Genomic DNA, 19,596 nt, shown 5'->3' with positions numbered 1-19,596 from the left:
ATGGAGGACTGGGCCAAAATACTAGCAACAGTGTGTGAAAACCTTGTGAAGACTAAAGGCCTCTGCATGCTCTTGCGACAAGGCTTTCGCAGATAGCTTTTCGCAGACAGTTGTAATTTATCGTTGAGCAGGGAGTAATAGGCGTGCGTGATGTTATTCACCGTCACAACGCAAGGGGGCGTGAAGTCGCGAAATCACTAGGAGTAGTTGGTGGGTGTGGTTAGTGGAGTGTTTATCCTCCGGTTACTTATAATGACTAGAACTGGAGTCGTATAGATGTACGTACTTCCTCACTTCTTCGATCAACCGCTCTTCGTGCTGCTCCATCTTCGCTCGTGTTTTTAAAAATGGCGGTCATGAAAACAAAACAAACCGGGAAAGTAGGGAAGCGGAAGTGCGTGTACAGCGGATGTAGAGTGGACCAATCAGAGCCCTCGTCTGCGACGCTGTCTGCGAGGCTTCTGCGGTGGTCACAATTTTTGGGAGGTGCGCGCAGAGCGTCTGCGAAGGTCAGAGGGCTACACAGACGCTGTCTGCGACGTCACCTGCGAGGACTGCGTTGTCAGCATAAATTGGCCTTTACAGAAAACGTTTGACCTCTGTCATTGCCAACAAAGGGTATATAACAAAGTATTGAGATGAACTTTTGTTATTGACCAAATACTTATTTTCCACCATAATTTGCAAATAAATTCTTTAAAAATCAGACAATGTGATTTTCTGGATTTTTTTCTTCCTCATTTTGTCTCTCATAGTTGAAGTGTACCTATGATGAAAATTACAGGCCTCTCATCTTTTTAAGTGGGAGAACTTGCACAATTGGTGACTGACTAAATACTTTTTTGCCCCACTGTAATCTGTTGCCCCCTACGATACACGTGTTTCAGTAGAACAACAATGAGAGCTTTTGGTGAAGTGATGAGCTTAGTGAGCAACTTGTTCTTGCTAATGTCTTACCAATAGAACAGGGATATGATGGGGTTTCTCTTCCCAGCATGGGTCTGTTGAAGTGCCGAAATGCGCCTGCCAACCTTAATCAACCCATCTGAATTGATTATATAAATTCAGTTTGTGTGTGTAACCTGCATTTTGGTATTTCAGTTACTCTGGTAAAGACTTCTTTGCAAATATCACCACCACCAACTGTAAGTACCGCCCACTACTACCTACATCTTCAAAGGTCCTTGTCAAATGCTATTTCTGTGTAGACCACATAACTGAATCAGGTAATACCAAGTGCAAATAACACTACAACACAAAGTCTTACCAAAAAAAAAAAGTCTTTCTTCAAAAATTGTGTTAGTCCCAAAAATGCAGTTACCTCCAGCAATTCACTTCTACTCCTCTGAGGGAACATTTCCAGAAGCGTGGTCAGTTTATCTTCCATCTCGAGATTTGTCTGCTTTTCACACTCTGTGCCATTCCTGTAATTAACAAGAGAGATTAAAAAAAAGTGTAAAAATCCAGGTACGTGGTGAATTCACCTGACTGACTGCAGTAGCTCTGATTAAATTGTGTCAGAAGATAAATTAGGCAATTGGGTAATTACTTAAGTTATGTAAGTGATATTCAATTTCATCTCATTTTCCAGGGCTTGTTTCACATGCATTCTAAACCTAATGCCACTTAAGTTAAACAATGAAAGACACAGACATACAAAACATAAAACATGCTTGATTTCCACTGCAACTGAAAGTTAATTTTATTACACTTTCATCCTTTCCTACTGAATTTTGGTGGATGTTCAAGGACTCTGAAGTCATCTTAGGGTGTACTCACACTTGACAACCTGCATCATGCCCGAGTACATTTGACCCTCAAAATCCAGTTTGTTTGACTAATGTGATCACTGCGTATCGTGTTCCGGCACATTTCAGTGCACCATGCCCCAACATGCTTGAAGAGGCAGGCTCGGGCACGGTTTAGTTGGACTCCGGCATGGTATGCTCCTGATGTGATTGCTCACCATGCACAAGCATACCGGTAGAAATTAAATGCTAAGACACCACAATTATTCTACTGTTCCATTTACAAAGAAGAATTAATAACGGGTTTGATTCTCACTTATTGATGAATGTGAACTATAGTCAGTGCGTCAAGAAGAACTTTATTCATTACACGTACAGTTGTGAAATTCCCCTCTGCATTTAACCCATCTGAAGCTGTGAACACATGCATGCACACACAAGTGAGCAATGAGCATACACACACATACCCAGCGCAGTGGGCAGCCACGCTAACAGCTCAAGGGCACCTCAGCCTAAGGCTGCCCCATGTTAACCTAACCACATGTCTTTGGAATGTGGGGGAGACTGGAGCACTCGGAGGAAACCCACGCAGACATGGGGAGAACACGCAAACTCCACACAGAAAGGCACTTGTCGACCGCTGGGCTCGAACCCAGAACCTTCTTGCTGTGAGGCAACAGTGCGAACTACTGCACCACCACTGCAAATTCTTTCCTCAATGTGTTTTTAAAAAAATAAATAAAATTTTTCATAATCCTCTTCTTATGCACACAGCACAATTTACTGAGAATTGGGAGAACTGCATTGCATAATTGATACTCTAGCAAGGTATAACGCGACTGTGCCTAGTGTGAGAACATCTTTACTCAATACTGAAGCAGTGCACTCTGGCAAATGTATAAGAAAACTAGGAAAAGCAAAAAAATTATTTAAAAAAAAAAAGCCCCCACCCACCAGCCTTGAGGTGCTGGGAAACCACAGCATCATGCAACAGCTTTAAAGTGCATATTCTGGACCAATTTCGGGGTTTTTTTTAATATGAAAGTATGTCCCTTTACACACTCATCCAGAAGGGTAATTTTGCACAAGGCCACCTGTCTACAGCAGAAAAAAATAAAACATGCATCTGGAAAAATCCCAAGGGAGTCTGGAGCCAGATTTGTGACGTTACCTGCGGAAGCGCCAGCAGGCTGAGAGAGCTTGCGCAGTTTCAGTGCACAGCCTGTGTAGACCAAGCGCTCCCATTTCTCTGTCATTGTCTTTTGGAAAACGATGAGTACTAATCCCATCAAGATTGGTGTTGCTACACCCTCCTACGATACATCTGTTAACCATTTTAATAATTACGTGATAACGTTGAAGAAATTTGCAGCAAACCACCAGGTCGTTTTCTCATAAACAAACCAGTGCTGACGTAGGATTCAGAGGGAGGTGTCCCGCAGATGACGTCACGAAAATCAATGTTTGCCAGGAAATCCAAATGCCAAGTTTTCTCAGAGGCGGACCAATTCACCTCAAACGGCTTGATTTCAACTGAATTTTTATGGCATTGCGCAAATTAAAAAAAATTGCAGAGAATGCAGAATGTTACAGATATTTGACCAAAGTTGAATATAAAATAGGAGAATTACATTGATCTTGCTCTTGAATTTACCCGTGATATGCACTTTAACATGTTAAAATTCCAACTTTTTTCTCACTTAAAGTGTATCGTAACTACTTCCCACCATGACCCAGTCTCCTTTATGAGACTTGATTTTCAGTAATCTCTTAGTAGTGTGGGGCTAATCAAGAATTGTTAAGATTTTTCAACTGAATACCTGCAACACTGCATTTTAAATTATGCCATTGATGGAAATTATTTTGGTCCAGATGATTTGGAAATGCAGGAAGATATTTAACATTTAGTTGTGTCACTGGAGTGCACTTCAAGTTATCATGTCTTAAATTCTGAAAAAAAAAAAAAAGTCAAGGGAAAGAAAAAAAGCCTTAGTTTTAGACATATAAAGAAGCCTTTACTTCTCACAGACATTAGAACACAGTGAAACTCAATCTCTGCATTTAACCCACCTGAAGCAGTGAACCCAGGATTGACAGAGATACTAGTAAATAATCTTGTCATAGCAACGCGATTCATGCCATCTAAAAAGATCGCTTTTCTCAGAGTTTAAAAAAAATAAATAAAAAAATACAAGGAAAATGTAATTAAACAAACAAGCAAGCACTGAGTAACCAGCGATGGAGCCTTTATAGGCAGCAAAAGTCTTCATATGTTCACTGCTTCAATGATTGGGCTTTTTTTTTTTTTTCACCAAAACGCTCGACACTTTGGTATCTTCAGGGTTGTTTACAATTTAAAATGTATCCACGAGATCCACTAGCCTCAGTAAAGTCATGTAGCGTGTAAGTGATGTTACAATCTCGGATTCTCTCATGTAATTTGTACTCCGAGCGCGATCTCTGAACCTCGGAGAGCGTGAGATGTCAGCACTCAGGGATATTGTTTTTCTTTTAAAATAAAACCTGTACACAGGTACAAATATGAATAAATGAACACTCAAAAATGTCTAATATGGAGATTAATCTGTCAGTATAAAGGAGTTTACTTTTGGATTTTGTCACTCTTTAACCCCCCTACTGTCACCAACACTGCACAGTGGAAAATACAGTGGGGCTCCACTGGTGTAACTGTGTTAAAGGCCTTCAGTGGCAAGGCTTGAACCACTAACACACTTACCTCTGCAGTAAAATATTCTATACACCAAACCATTTCATAAAAATACACCGATATTTTGGGGAAGAACCCCACGGTTGTGCTTTGTTCTACCTCCAGTGGTGGGCTAAACTTTTGTTAGCTTTAGCTCCTCTACTAAATACTTAGTATTTAAGTCTTCAAAAAGAGATTGCCTGGAGAGAAAATATGATAATGGAAAAAGTCAAGTTTGGTTTATTGGACTGTTAATGACCAATTTAACCCTTGTGCTGTCTTAAAATTCTGTATACTCCATGTCTTAAGGGTCAAAAATGACCTGCCTTCACTAAGCCACTAAAATAAAGCAGATTAATACCTCAAATTTATTTTGCATGAACAACCCATAATTCATTGCAAACTTTGTGAATATCTGGGCCCACCTCACAGTGCAGAAAGACTGCATTTAATCAGTGGACACCATCCATCCATCCATACACAGACATGCTTGAAAGTTTGTGAACCCTTTAGAATTTTCTATATTTCTGCATAAATATGACCTAAAACAACATCAGATTTTCACACAAGTCCTACAAGTAGATAAAGAAAACCCAGTTAAACAAATGAGACAAAAATATACTTTGTCATTTATTTATTGAGGAAAATGACCCAATATTACAGATCTGTGAGTGGCTAAAGTATGTGAGCCTCTAGGATTAGCAGTTAATTTGAAGGTGAAATTACAGTCAGGGTTTTTTAAAATCAGGTGGGAGTGTGCACTCTGTTTTATTTAAAGAACAGGGCTCTATCAAAGTCTGATCTTCACAACACGTGTTTGTGGAAGTGCATCATGGCACGAACAAAGGAGATTTCGGAGGACCTCAGAAAAAGCATTGCTGATGCTCATCAGGCTGGAAAAGGTTACAAAACCATCTCAGAGTTTGGACTCCACCAATCCACAGTCAGACAGATTGTGTACAAATGGAGGAAATTCAAGACCATTGTTACCCTCCCCAGGAGTGGTCAACCAACAAAGATCACTCCAAGAGCAAGGCGTGTAATAGTTGGCGAGGTCACAAAGGACCCCAGGATAACTTCTAAGCAACTGAAGGCCTCTCTCACATTAACATTAGCCAATGTTCATGAGTCCACCATCAGAACACTGAACAATGGTGTGCATGGCAGGGTGCAAGGAAAAAGCCACTGCTCTCCAAAAAAGAACATTGCTGCTCGTCTGCAGTTTGCTAAAGATCATGTGGGCAAGCCAGAAGGCTATTGGTAAAATGTTTTGTGGACGGATGAGACCAAAATAGAACTTTTTGGTTTAAATGAGAAGCGTTATGCTTGGAGAAAGGAAAACACTGCATTCCAGCATAAGAACCTTATCCCATCTGTGAAACATGGTGATGGTAGTATCATGGTTTGGGCCTGTTTTGCTGCATCTGGGCCAGGACGGCTTGCCATCATTGATGGAACAATGAATTCTGAATTATACCAGCAAATTCTAAAGGAAAATGTCAGGACATCTGTCCATGAACTGAATCTCAAGAAAAGGTGGGTCATGCAGCAAGACAACGACCCTAAGCACACAAATCATTCTACAAAAGAATGGTTAAAGAAGAATAAAAGTTAATGTTTTGGAATGGCCAAGTCAAAATCCTGACCTTAATCCAAACGAAATGTTGTGGAAGGACCTGAAGCGAGCAGTTCATGTGAGGAAACCCACCAACATCCCAGAGTTGAAGCTGTTCTGTACGGAGGAATGGGCTAAAATTCCTCCAAGCCGGTGTGCAGGACTGATCAACAGTTACCGGAAACATTTAGTTGCAGTTATTGCTGAACAAGGGGGTCACACCAGATACTGAAAGCAAAGGTTCACATACTTTTGCCACTCACAGATATGTAATATTGGATCATTTTCCTCAATAAATAAATGACCAAGTAGAATATTTTTCATCTCATTTGTTTAACTGGGTTCTCTTTATCTACTTTTAGGACTCGTGTGAAAATCTGATGTTTTAGGTCATATTTATCAGGGCTTTCCACTAAGGCTCATACTAGCCAGCCATGACAAATAAGTAGCTGGGGGGGGAGGGGGGTTAAGCACAAAAACTCCTGTGCACGCAGTTCCCAGGATTAAATGTATTTTCCACAGACCATTTATTTATTCACTTTACTCAAATACAAAGTAAAATGGCAGTAAATCTTTCTTTTCTTGTGCATTACATCATGAGGCGTTCCTGGCTTGTAAATCTCTTATTTTCGGTGCATGACACATTCACGCAGCTGAGCATGCCATGAATTAACGACGACAACGGTCTGCGGTGGTGGCTACACAAACACTCAGCAAACATTTCTCCATTTGTGTATAAAAATACACTCCAACGACTCAGTTTGGTTTCATTTACAACCAACGGTGTCTTTTGATGCCAGCACGTAATTGAACGAGAGAAGACTGGTTTACCGGAGACAAATGTCATCTCTGCTTCTGTTCCCTCCGATGTAGCCTCCGACACACCACTGCCTCCGCCGAGCGCGCGCGCACACACACACCGCATGTCGGGGACACGGATGAGTTACTCTCCCTTGATCAACAAAGTCGGCGAGGAATTTGTGGTTATTATCGGTACAAACGGCGCGAATCACAACTTAAATGAGTGCGGTTCAGTTTGACATTATTGTCAGTCCGTTAGATAAGCATTTAATTTTATTAAAATGGAAAATTAATATTTAGAGCCTGTAGGCTACAAAAATAAGTCATTAAAGTAGCCGGCTGGACTTACGTAATTGTGTAGTCAGCTGCATGGCCGGCAGCCGGCGCTTGTGGAAAGCCCTGTTTATGCAGAAATATAGAAAATTCTAAAGGGTTCACAAACTTTCAAGCACCTGTGTGTGTGTGTGTAATAATATATATATATATACACACACACACACACACACACACGGGGCGGCACGGTGGTGTAGTGGTTAGCGCTGTCGCCTCACAGCAAGAATGTCCTGGGTTCGAGCCCCGTGGCCGGCGAGGGTCTTTCTGTGCGGAGTTTGCATGTTCTCCCCGTGTCCGCGTGGGTTTCCTCCGGGTGCTCCGGTTTCCCCCACAGTCCAAAGACATGCAGGTTAGGTTAACTGGTGACTCTAAATTGACCGTAGGTGTGAATGTGAGTGTGAATGGTTGTCTGTGTCTATGTGTCAGCCCTGTGATGACCTGGCGACTTGTCCAGGGTGTACCCCGCCTTTCGCCCATAGTCAGCTGGGATAGGCTCCAGCTTGCCTGCGACCCTGTAGAAGGATAAAGCGGCTAGAGATAATGTGATGTGTGATGTGATATATACACACACACACACACACACACACACACACACACACACACACACGTCGAGAACACACGATTTGTTTTACAGTCCTTTTTGGGGGAGGCAGAATTAGCATCTCCTCCTCTTGCCTGCCCCAGCTGCATCATCACAGGGAACAGAACAAGATTCAGTATCCTGAACAGCTTTCACAAGCACTGCAGAGGCTGCTGTGTGGCAGAGACGCTCTCTTCTTTGAACGTACGGGGTCACAGGCAGCTTTCCCAGCTGCTCCAGGAACACCCTCCTCTTATTCCACTTATTGGGGATCCAGGTAGGGGCATGGGAAACAGCACATCTCATGGGACCTGGGGTCATCTTCATGGCTGCACCGTGGTGTAGTGGTTAGCACTGTTGCCTCACAGCAAGAAGGTTCTGGGTTCGAGCCCAGTGGCCAATGGGGGCCTTTCTGCGTGGGGTTTGCATGTTCTCCCCATATCTGTGTGGGTTTGCTCCGGTTTCCCCCACAGTCCAAAGATATGCAGTTAGGTTAACATGGGGCAGCCATGGTCTGAGGTTGAGCTGAGGTGCCCTTGAGTAAGGGCACCTGACCAACAGCACGCTGTAGCATCGCTGCCCACTGCTCTGGGTATGTGTGCGTGTGCTCATTGCTCACTTGTGTGTTTACTGCTTCAGATGGGTTGAATGCAGAGGTTAAATTTCACTGTGCATTTAAGTCTGTGCTTGAGTGTACGCGTGACAAAGGTTTCTTGACTTCTTAAATTTTGTGCTGCCGTATGATAAGGAGGACCCTGTTGCTGTTCTTTGACAAAAATGTCTATCGGGGGCTGGGGGAGAGAGAGCTGCTTCTTCATCTTAAGATGAAGAATCATGCTCTGGGTTGTAGTTTTCCCCATTTTATTGTTCAGATATTGCTTCCTCTTCCAAATCATTGTCGTCATCTTCCTCCAGGACACCTGAAGTAATCAGATCTGCAACTTGCTGGGCACTGAAACAGGCACTAATGATTTCAGCAAAAAGAGAACTGGGGTACTGCAATCTGCAGCACCGATGTGTAAGCATAGTAAATAATGCTTTCAAGAAATGTTTGTTTCTGAAATTCTTTTTATTTTGTCTGAAAATGAGTCATGTGTGGGGTCATGAAGGGAAGATTATATATATATATATATATATATATATATATATATATATATATATATATATATATATGTGTGTGTGTGAGAGAGAGAGAGAGAGAGAGAGAGAGAGAGAATCAGTCAGTAGCTCATTCTTAGTTTCTCATTGTGTGTTGAAGTATGCATACATGTTGGAGCGCGTGTCTGTGGTGTGGCTGTAGTTTTTGTGGAGTAAAATGGTTTTATAGCTCAGGGGTTTCATTAAGGGCCAGCACAAAATGCAACATTTTTGTTAAAGAACAGCAACAGGGTCCTCCTCATCATACGGCAGCACACAATTTAAGAAGAAGCCAAGAAACCTTTGTCACACGTACACTCAAGCACAGACTAAAAATGCACAGTGAAATTTAACCTCTGCATTCAACCCATCTGAAGCAGTAAACACACAAGTGAGCAATGAGCACACACACATACCCAGAGCAGTGGGCAGCGATGCTACAGCGTGCAGTGGGCAGCTGTGGGTCAGGTGCCCTTACTCAAGGGCACCTCAGCTCAACCTCAGACCATGGCTGCCCCATGTTAACCTAACTGCATATCTTTGGACTGTGGGGGAAACCAGAGCAAACCCACACAGATATGGGGAGAACATGCAAACTCCACGCAGAAAGGCCCCCATCGGTCACTGGGCTCGAACCCAGAACCTTCTTGCTGTGAGGCAACAGTGCTAACCACTACACCACCATGCAGCCATGAAGATGACCCCAGGTCCCATGAGATGTGCTGTTTCCCATGCCCCTACCTGGATCCCCGATAAGTAGAATAAGAGGAGGGTGTTCCTGGAGCAGCTGGGAAAGCCACCTGTGACCCCCTACATTCAAAGAAGAGAGCGTCTCTGCCACACAGCAGCCTCTGCAGTGCTTGTGAAAGCTGTTCAGGATACTGAATCTTGTTCTGTTCCCTGTGACGCTGCAGCAGGCAAGAGGAGGAGGTGCTAATTCTGCCTCCCCCAGCCTGGCCCTGGTTACTTTTCAAAGTTCCTCGACCAACAATGCTAACAGATTTCCTATTTTCCAAGAGCTTTTCTTTGTCATGGTTATCAGTGGTTATTTTCACGTCCTTTAACACTTCACTGTGTACTCGCAGCGGCTTTATGGCCTTGACCTTCAATCATGTCAGCTACACTATGAAAGCTTGACGCTGATTGGCTGCTCATCACGGCAACGTTGAGGTACCATAAAGCTCACTTCTGACTGACTACAGTTCAAAATGAAAAGGCAACAGGACCAGCTAACCTTGTCCAGACTCTTTCCAAGTTTGGCAAAAAAGGTGCCCAAACGAGGAGAGATCAGTAAACAAATAACTATTCTTGAAGAGTAACGAACATGGATCTTGAACATGATTAATTTTTAGTTGGTCTTCCAACGCAAACTTCGGTGAAGTTGTTGAGGTTTTCCATAACCATCTCATACCATGATGGTCTGTGTGTGAGGTGGTGAATTAAAAACTAGGGCCAATGGTGGCATTTGAAATGACGTCAGTGGTAGCACACAAAAACAGGATATCTGGATAAGATCCACTACCGTTCAAAAGTTTGGGGTCACCCAGACAATTTCGTGTTTTCCATGAAGTGTCACACTTATTTACCACCATAAGTTGTAAAATGAATAGAAAATATAGTCAAGACAATTTTCTGGCCATTTTGAGCATTTAATCGACCCCACAAATGTGATGCTCCAGAAACTCAATCTGCTCAAAGGAAGGTCAGTTTTATTGCTTCTCTAAAGAGCTAAACTGTTTTCAGCTGTGCTAACATGATTGTACAAGGGTTTTCTAATCATCCATTAGCCTTCTGAGGCAATGAGCAAACACATTGTACCATTAGAACACTGGAGTGAGAGTTGCTGGAAATGGGCCTCTATACACCTATGTACAGTGGGGCAAAAAAGTATTTAGTCAGTCACCAATTGTGCAAGTTCTCCCACTTAAAAAGATGAGAGAGGCCTGTAATTTTCATCATAGGTACACTTCAACTATGAGAGACAAAATGAGAAAAAAAAAATCCAGAAAATCACATTGTCTGATTTTTAAAGAATTTATTTGCAAATTATGGTGGAAAATAAGTATTTGGTCAATAACAAAAGTTCCTCAATACTTTGTTATATACCCTTTGTTGGCAATGACAGAGGTCAAACGTTTTCTGCAAGTCTTCACAAGGTTTTCACACACTGTTGCTGGTATTTTGGCCCATTCCTCCATGCAGATCTCCTCTAGAGCAGTGATGTTTTGGGGCTGTCGCTGGGCAACACGGACTTTCAACTCCCTCCAAAGATTTTCTATGGGGTTGAGCTCTGGAGACTGGCTAGGCCACTCCAGGACCTTGAAATGCTTCTTACGAAGCCACTCCTTCATTGCCCGGGAGGTGCGTTTGGGATCATTGTCATGCTGAAAGACCCAGCCACATTTCATCTTCAAAGCCCTTGCTGATGGAAGGAGGTTTTCATTCAAAATCTCATGATACATGGCCCCATTCATTCTTTCCTTTACACGGATCAGTCATCCTGGTCCCTTTGCAGAAAAACAGCCCCAAAGCATGATGTTTCCACCCCCATGCTTCACAGTAGGTATGGTGTTCTTTGGATGCAACTCAGCATCCTTTCTCCTCCAAACACAACAAGTTGAGTTTTTACCAAAAAGTTCTATTTTGGTTTCATCTGACCATATGACATTCTCCCAATCCTCTTCTGGATCATCCAAATGCTCTCTAGCAAACTTCAGACGGGCCTGGACATGTACTGGCTTAAGCAGTGGGACACGTCTGGCACTGCAGGATTTGAGTCCCTGGCAGCATAGTGTGTTACTGATGGTAGCCTTTGTTACTTTGGTCCCAGCTCCCTGCAGGTCATTCACTAGGTCCCCCCGTGTGGTTCTGGGATTTTTGCTCACCGTTCTTGTGATCATTTTGACCCTACGGGGTGAGAGCTTGTGTGGAGCCCTAGATCGAGGGAGATTATCAGTGGTCTTGTATGTCTTCCCATTTTTTAATAATTGCTCCCACAGCTGATTTTTTCACACCAAGCTGCTTACCTATTGCAGATTCAGTCTTCCCAGCCTGGTGCAGGTCTACAATTTTGTTTCTGGTGTCCTTTGACAGCTCTTTGGTCTTGGCCATAGTGGAGTTTGGAGTGTGACTGTTTGAGGTTGTGGACAGGTGTCTTTTATACTGATAACGAGTTCAAACAGGTTCCATTAATACAGATAACGAGTGGAGGACAGAGGAGCCTCTTAAAGAAGTTGTTACAGGTCTGGGAGAGCCAGAAATTTTGCTTGTTTGTAGGTGACCAAATACTTATTTTACTGAGGAATTTACCAATTAATTCATTAAAAATCCTACAATGTGATTTCCTGGATTCTTTCCCCCCATTCAGTCTCTCATAGTTGAAGTGTACCTATGATGAAAATTACAGGCGTCTCTCATCTTTTTAAGTGGGAGAACTTGCACAATTGGTGGCTGACTAAATACTTTTTTGTCCCACTGTAGATATTGCACCAAAAACCAGACATTTGCAGCTAGAATAGTCATTTACCACATTAGCAATGCAAGTATAGAGTGTATTTCTGATTAGTTTAAAGTGATCTTCATTGAAAAGAACAGTGCTGTTCTTTCAAAAATAAGGAAATTTCAAAGTGACCCCAAACTTTTGAACGGTAGTGTATATCATCTTATCCAATAAGCCTAGGTTAATTTAAAAAGGAACACCCGTGAAGACATACAGTGGTGCTTGAAAGTTTGTGAACCCTTTAGAATTTTCTCTATTTCTGCATAAATATGACCTAAAACAACATCAGATTTTCACACAAGTCTGAAAAGTAGATAAAGAGAACCCAGTTAAACAAATGAGACAAAAATATACCTGGTCATTTATTTATTGAGGAAAATGATCCAATATTACATATCTGTGAGTGGCAAAAGTATGTGAACCTTTGCTTTCAGTATCTGGTGTGACCCCCTTGTGCAGCAATAACTGCAACTAAACGTTTCCGGTAACTGCTGATCAGTTCTGCACACCAGCCTGGAGGAATTTTAGGCTACATCCACACGACAACAGCAACGAGATGTTATTTAAAAATATATCGCGTCCAAATGGGCAACAATCAGTAAAATATCAGGTCCATATGGCAACGCAACGCTTGCTGAAAACGATGCAATACACATGCCACACCTCTAGGGGCGCTGTAAGACGGTCCCTTCGGAGACACCAGAACAATAGAAGTAGTAAGGATGCATGCGCATAAACTATTATGCGCGAGACTTCATATCAGCCACAAAGTCAGGAAAATCTGTTCGTAAAATTACATTATAATGACCAAATACAATGAAAAGTATTCTTCCAGTCTCACCTGTGAAAGGTAATCCCATGTGATCTCGTTTGGATGGCAAACCTGTTGGTACAGTTAAACGCAGCTAATCTTTATTCCAGCGCTCGAAACTAACGGTGTCCCGACGTCCCGGGGACCATAAAAAATGTCATCGGGACACAAAATTATCATATCTGGGACAATCCCGGGACAATGGAAAAAAATAGATCTAGAGACGACAATTCCCCCGGGGGAAATCGTGAGAGTGATGCAGTGCGCGTAGCAGTCACAGTTGCCGGAGCTGAGCTGGACTGTATTTTTGTCTCTCTCTGCTCAGCGCGCGGGTGGGGGAGGGGCACACAAAAAGGGCAGCTTTCCGTCAGAGCGCTCCCTCCAAACAACGGGGGTTTACACGAAAACGGAAGGAGATATTCACAAAATTATTTCACATTGAGTGCCACAAGGGTCTCCTGAACACACTGATGTACTTTTTTTTTTGTCTGTAGTGTAAAAATTGAGGTCACTACAGTGAGTTAAAAATGAGTGACTTTTCTGATTTAACAGTCAAAGCGCAGCCACGTTTATAATGTGAGTCTATGGGGCTGCGCGGCTGTCCTCTCCTCACTTTCAGGCTTCTCATTCAAAAACTGCAAGTCCTATCGTGTAGGTAGACACATTGTGTGAATCAGGACAAGTGTGGCTACTACTTTTGAGAAAATTGTGTGTAGAGTGAAAATTGGGGCTGAAAACACAGTTTAAATGAGAAAGTTTGAGCTATTTTTCCAAGCTCTCTACACTCTAACTTAACGAGCTCCACTGGTGTGTAACGCAATAGACACCCATTATAAAGCCGGATTTTCTCCAGGAACCCACATGGTGTTTGAGCTGGGTCTGAGCCAAAAGTATAGAACCTAGCAAAAAGTTGAATGCCAGATCCACAGAGGAGAAGTTTCTCTACGTTTTAAAGTTTGAATCATGTCTCTAGGTGAAAGCATGCCAGAGCAGCGGATGTTTGAAAATGTGTGTAGTTTTTCAAATAATTCCATAGAAATGAACGGGAAATTTATCTAGGTCAAAGAAAATGAAATTAAGCACTGTAAATGATTTCTATGACTAAAGGTTACAATAAAAAAAAACTTGCATTACATTGCTTTGTTTGCACTTATATGATATGACACTTTTATCCAAAGTGACTTTACGGTTTTTTACAGTGTTACAGTCCCTGTAGCAATGTTGGGGTAGATGCCTTGCTCAAGGGCGTTTCATCTATTGATGGTATGGCTGATGGCTTTCAAAACATCTCTGAATGGGGCAACAGGTATATTACATAAAAATGGATAACGGTAATGGTGAAAATGATAAGTTGGCCTTATATATGCCAACAGATATTCAAGGTATAAGTAGATGAAATGAACATAAAAGGGGTCTTATTTTCAACTAAAGTGTACTGCAGATGTAGGGAGTTGAAACATTTTCTGAATGAGCTAGTTGGCCCCTTTAAATAAACGGGTATCTATTCATACAGTGAGATCGCCAAAGTTTAATAAACTGAAAATGCAATAACTAATTTTGAAGTAGATGATGTATAGGACATGTGTCACTTGTGTTTTGTGACTTATTGTAAAAATGATATAAAGGGTTCAAAACCGCATAGTTACAAATATAATAGTAACTTCATATGATAATATTAACCACTGGTTATTTCAGAGAGGAAAAAAATGGGGACACTATTGCTTCCATTCGGGACAATACAACACAGAATTCGGGACCACTGGGGGACACAAAGAAAAAAAGTTAATTTCGAGCCCTGCTTTATTCTACGCTTTGACCTATCCAATATGGCGGCGAGGATGACGTATGATTCTACGCGGAAGGCGGCGTCTTTAATGGTCCGGAATAAATTGAATGCTACACGTTGATGGATTAATTTGCTCTTCTACGCCCTTTTTGAGGAATGTATTGTAGGACTTAAACCAACATATGAAGAGGTGAGATCGCTCCTTTTTTTCTCCTATTTTTGCTGGCGGGATTGACTCTGCCCTAAGGGCTATTCTCTCTCTCTCTCTCTCTCTCTCTCTCACTTTGCACCATTACACAATAAATATTCACAGTGAAAATATTTTGTAAGCGCGTTTCATGAACCAAGTTATAGGATTTGTTGACAACTCGCATCGAGTTCGTTACACTTCTACCCGGCGTGAAGCACTCAGTCATGTGGTTGTGACATCATCATAAACAAATCCATTCTACTCATCCAGACGACTTCACAACGGCAACGTTGCCAGATCTTTCCACTCTGGAACCCGTTCTCAAAAAGATTGCGTTTTGGGCACCCAAAACGCCGGTGCCGTGTGGACGCCAGGCCTAAACGATAAGCAATTGTATCGGAGTCACCTGAATCCGTTGCCGTGTGGACAGGGCCTTAGCCCATTCCTCTGAACAAAACAGCTTCAACTCTGGGATGTTGGTGGGTTTCCTCACATGAACTGCTCACTTCAGGTCCTTCCACAACATTTTGATTGGATTAAGGTCAGGACTTTGACTTGGCCATTCCAAAACATGAACTTTATTCTTCTTTAACCATTCTTTGGTAGAACGACTTGTGTGCTTAGGGTCGTTGTCTTGCTGCATGACCCACCTTCTCTTGAGATTCAGTTCATGGACAGATGTCCTGACATTTTCCTTTAGAATTCACTGGTATAATTCAGAATTCATTGTTCCATCAATGATGGCAAGCCGTCCTGGCCCAGATGCAGCAAAACAGGCCCAAACCATGATACTACCACCACCATGTTTCACAGCTGGGATAAGGTTCTTATGCTGGAATGCAGTGGTTTCCTTTCTGCAAACATAATGCTTCTCATTTAAACCAAAATTCTATTTTGGTCTCATCCATCCACAGAACATTTTTCCAATAGCCTTCTGGCTTGTCCACATGATCTTTAGCAAACTGCAGACAACCAGCAATGTTTTTTGGAGAGCAGTGGCTTTCTCCTTGCAACTCTGCCATGCAGACCACTGTTATTCAGTGTTCTCCTGATGGTGGACTCATGAACATTAACATTAGCCAATGTGAGAGAGGCCTTCAGTTGCTTAGAAGTTACCCTGGGGTCCTTTGTGACCACGCTGACTATTACATGCCTTACTCTTGGAGTGATCGTTGTTGGTCGACCACTCCTGGGGAGGGTAACAATGGTCTTGAATTTCCTCCATTTGTACACAATCTGTCTGACTGTGGATTGGTGGAGTCCAAACTCTTTACAGATGGTTTTGTAACCTTTTCTAGCCTGATGAGCATCAACAACGCTTTTTCTGAGGTCCTCAGAAACCTCCTTTGTTCATGCCATGATACATTTCCACAAACCTGTGTTGTGAAGATCAGACTTTGATCGATCCCTGTTCTTTAAATAAAACAGGGTGCCCACTCACACCTGATTGCCATCCCAATTGATTGAAAACCCCTGACTCCAATTTCACCTTCAAATTAACTGCTAATCCGAGAGGTTCACATACTTTTGCCACTCAGAGATATGTAATATTGGATTATTTTCCTCAGTAGATAAATGACCAAGTATAATATTTTTGTCTCATTTGTTTAACTGGGTTCTCTTTATCTACTTTTAGGACTTGTGTGAAAACCTGATGATGTTTTAAGTCATATTTATTCAGAAATATAGAAAACTCTAAAGGGTTCACAAACTTTCAAGCACCACTGTAATTTCATTTTTTTCCAGTATAATTTTGGAGATAGACTGTCAGGAAACACTGAGTGCCGGATCATGTTGTTCATGACAGTACTGTTGGCAGTGTTGCTAGGTTAAGGTAAATGAAAATGAGGATACTTGTTGCTCAGAACTGGATTCCAAATCTGCTGGTGCTGGGAATGGACGTTGATTTGTGTCTCCTTGTTAAGTGCCTTTTTTTTTTTGCTAGTCAGTCAGTAGTAAGGTGGGGTTTTTTTTGGTCAGTCAATAGTCATGATGAATAGAGAACAGCTGCAGTAGCTGCTATACATATGTTCTCTGAACAGAGCCTGCCCCTTCTGAACAGCCTTCCCTGCTTTAATCATGCTACTTCTAGTTTTCAGGTTTGATCTGGAGCATATGTATATGAAGTATGCTTTAGTGACATAGCGTTATATTAATAAATATAAATTAAGCCTTTTTTCCTCCCTGCAGGTTAGTTTAATGCTAAATTTATTTATTTCAACAACACAGGTTTAGTTAACAATTCATGTTTGATTGGCTGATATTCCAATTGCATTTGGATTATGTTAGGCCATACACTCAGTTTCATGCACAAACTGATAAACACCCATAAAATAGCAATAAAAACGGTCATTATCAGCAGTGAAAATGGGGCCTAGAATGCACCATAGAGCATCTATCCATCCATCCATTATCTGTATAGCTGCTTATCCTGTTCTACAGGGTCGCAGGCAAGCTGGAGCCTATCCCAGCTGACTATGGGCGAGAGGCAGGGTACACCCTGGACAAGTCGCCAGGTCATCACAGGGCTGACACACAGACAAACAACCATTCACACCTACGGTCAATTTAGAGCCACCAATTGACCTAACCTGCATGTCTTTGGACTGTGGGGGAAACCGGAGCACCCGGAGGAAACTCACACAGACACGGGGAGAACATGCAAACTCCACACAGAAAGGCCCTCGCCGGCCACTGGGCTCAAACCCAGAACCTTCTTGCTGTGAGGCAACAGTACTAACCACTACACCACCCCCCATAGAGCATCTAAAAATTGAAAATTTGCTGGGGAAGGCCCCCCAGACTCCTCAGATAGAGGGAGAGGCCCCCTCTGGCACTCTCCCCCGCTGCATGGGGCCCAGGTATCACATGCAATGTTCCACCCCCTACTTCATTTCTGAATGAAACCTCTGTAGCTATCAGGCAAAATGGGCCCCTAAGACAGACAATCTTTGCACCCTAGTTGTTACAGCCGTCATGGAAATATGAATATAGCCTAGGTAATGTTAGGTAAATTTCAAGCTGAAAAAATATATTTTAGGGATTTTTTCCCCCTGCTGTTAAACATATTAGCGGGTCATTTTTGATCCTTAAAACACCACAAGGGTTTAGAGAGTGTAGCATGTTAGATCAACTCACCTTGCCTTAGAGGCTTCATCATCAGAGGACACATCCTCCAGTGCATGGCGTGGCGTTTTCCCTCTTCCTCGTCTGTCATCGGGTTTCACCCGGGCTTCTGCGGATACAAACAGAAATAAAAGCTTATTCCACAACACTGTGCTGGAATCTCACAAGGAAATGATCACGGGCATCACTCAAAACAGCCGCTACGAGCTACGCAGATGCTAACACTCCGCTACACAGAGGAGTGGAAGTGAATGAGACGCGAGCTCCATCACCGCCTCGGTCAACTCTTACCCGGGGAATTCTCTTTATCCGAGCTACAGTTATTCACCAGTCTGCGCTGCTCTTGTTTGGGTGAACTGACCGACGACGAGCCATTTTCAACCGTCTTGTCTTTTTGATAACGGAACCTTTCAAGGTTAAACAAACTCATCGCTATATACAGTAGAGATTTTGAGCGACTAGTGAGCTAAACGGCTGGTAAAGCCTGAACACAGGTTTATGTTTCGGGTAAATAACACCACTCTGGCGTCCGTAGGAAGCACTTCAAGATTTTTAATCAAGTAGAAAAGATGTCACGAATGCCTTATCCATATCACAAACGAGTGACAAAACTAAATACCCGGCTGTATCGGTGCAATTATTTCCCGCCACTAGTAAGACTGCGTCACTTCCTCGTACCGGCACGTCACACGAGCCAATAGAAACAATGACTTCACTCACAGCAGGAAAACGTGACAATGAAGGTTGCCAGATTGTTCACGCATACAAAAATTCCATTATCTGTAGCCACTTATCCTGTCCTACAGGGTCGCAGGCAAGCTGGAGCCGATCCCAGCTGACTCTGGGCGAGAGGCAGGGTACACCCTGGACAAGTGGCCAGGTTATCACAGGGCTGACACATCGAGACACACAACCATTCACACCTACGGTCAATTTAGAGCCACCAATTAGCCTAACCTGCATGTCCTTGGACTGTGGGGGAAACCGGAGCACCCGGAGGAAACCCACGCAGACTCCAGGCCCTCGCTGGCCACTGGGCTAGAACCCAGAAACTTCTTGCTGTGGGTCGACACTACACCACCGTGCCGCCCCGGCATACAAAAATTTCGAGACATAAAAGGAAGATAATTGATTATTAATTGCAAGGGTACCAATAATTTTGAAACAAGTGTTTATAGAAAAAAGGAACTGCTTGAAAACTTTGTGGATTTTTTTCAGTTAGTCTGGAACACGGTACGGTTGAATTACGCCCAAGAAAATCAC

At 42.7% G+C, this 19,596-nt stretch overlaps 1 protein-coding gene across 1 annotated transcript in view; it reads right to left on the bottom strand.

Annotated features, from left to right (window-relative positions):
* smarcad1a (SWI/SNF-related, matrix-associated actin-dependent regulator of chromatin, subfamily a, containing DEAD/H box 1 a) overlaps positions 1-18,973 on the bottom strand; it is a 49,955-nt gene extending 30,982 nt beyond the window's left edge. The window contains exons 1-3 of the mRNA XM_060931905.1: positions 18,625-18,973; positions 18,346-18,442; positions 1,322-1,424 (exon numbers count right to left, since the gene is read on the bottom strand). Coding sequence (XP_060787888.1) covers positions 1,322-1,424; positions 18,346-18,442; positions 18,625-18,763 — 339 coding nt within the window. The 5' untranslated portion in view covers positions 18,764-18,973. The remainder of the gene's footprint in view (positions 1-1,321; positions 1,425-18,345; positions 18,443-18,624) is intronic.
* Positions 18,974-19,596: the final 623 nt, after the last annotated feature.

This window comes from Neoarius graeffei, chromosome 10 (assembly GCF_027579695.1).
Source record: "Neoarius graeffei isolate fNeoGra1 chromosome 10, fNeoGra1.pri, whole genome shotgun sequence".
NCBI lineage: Eukaryota > Metazoa > Chordata > Actinopteri > Siluriformes > Ariidae > Neoarius > Neoarius graeffei.
Note: the sequence above shows the minus strand (reverse complement) of the source record. Positions and strands in the feature narration are given on the sequence as shown.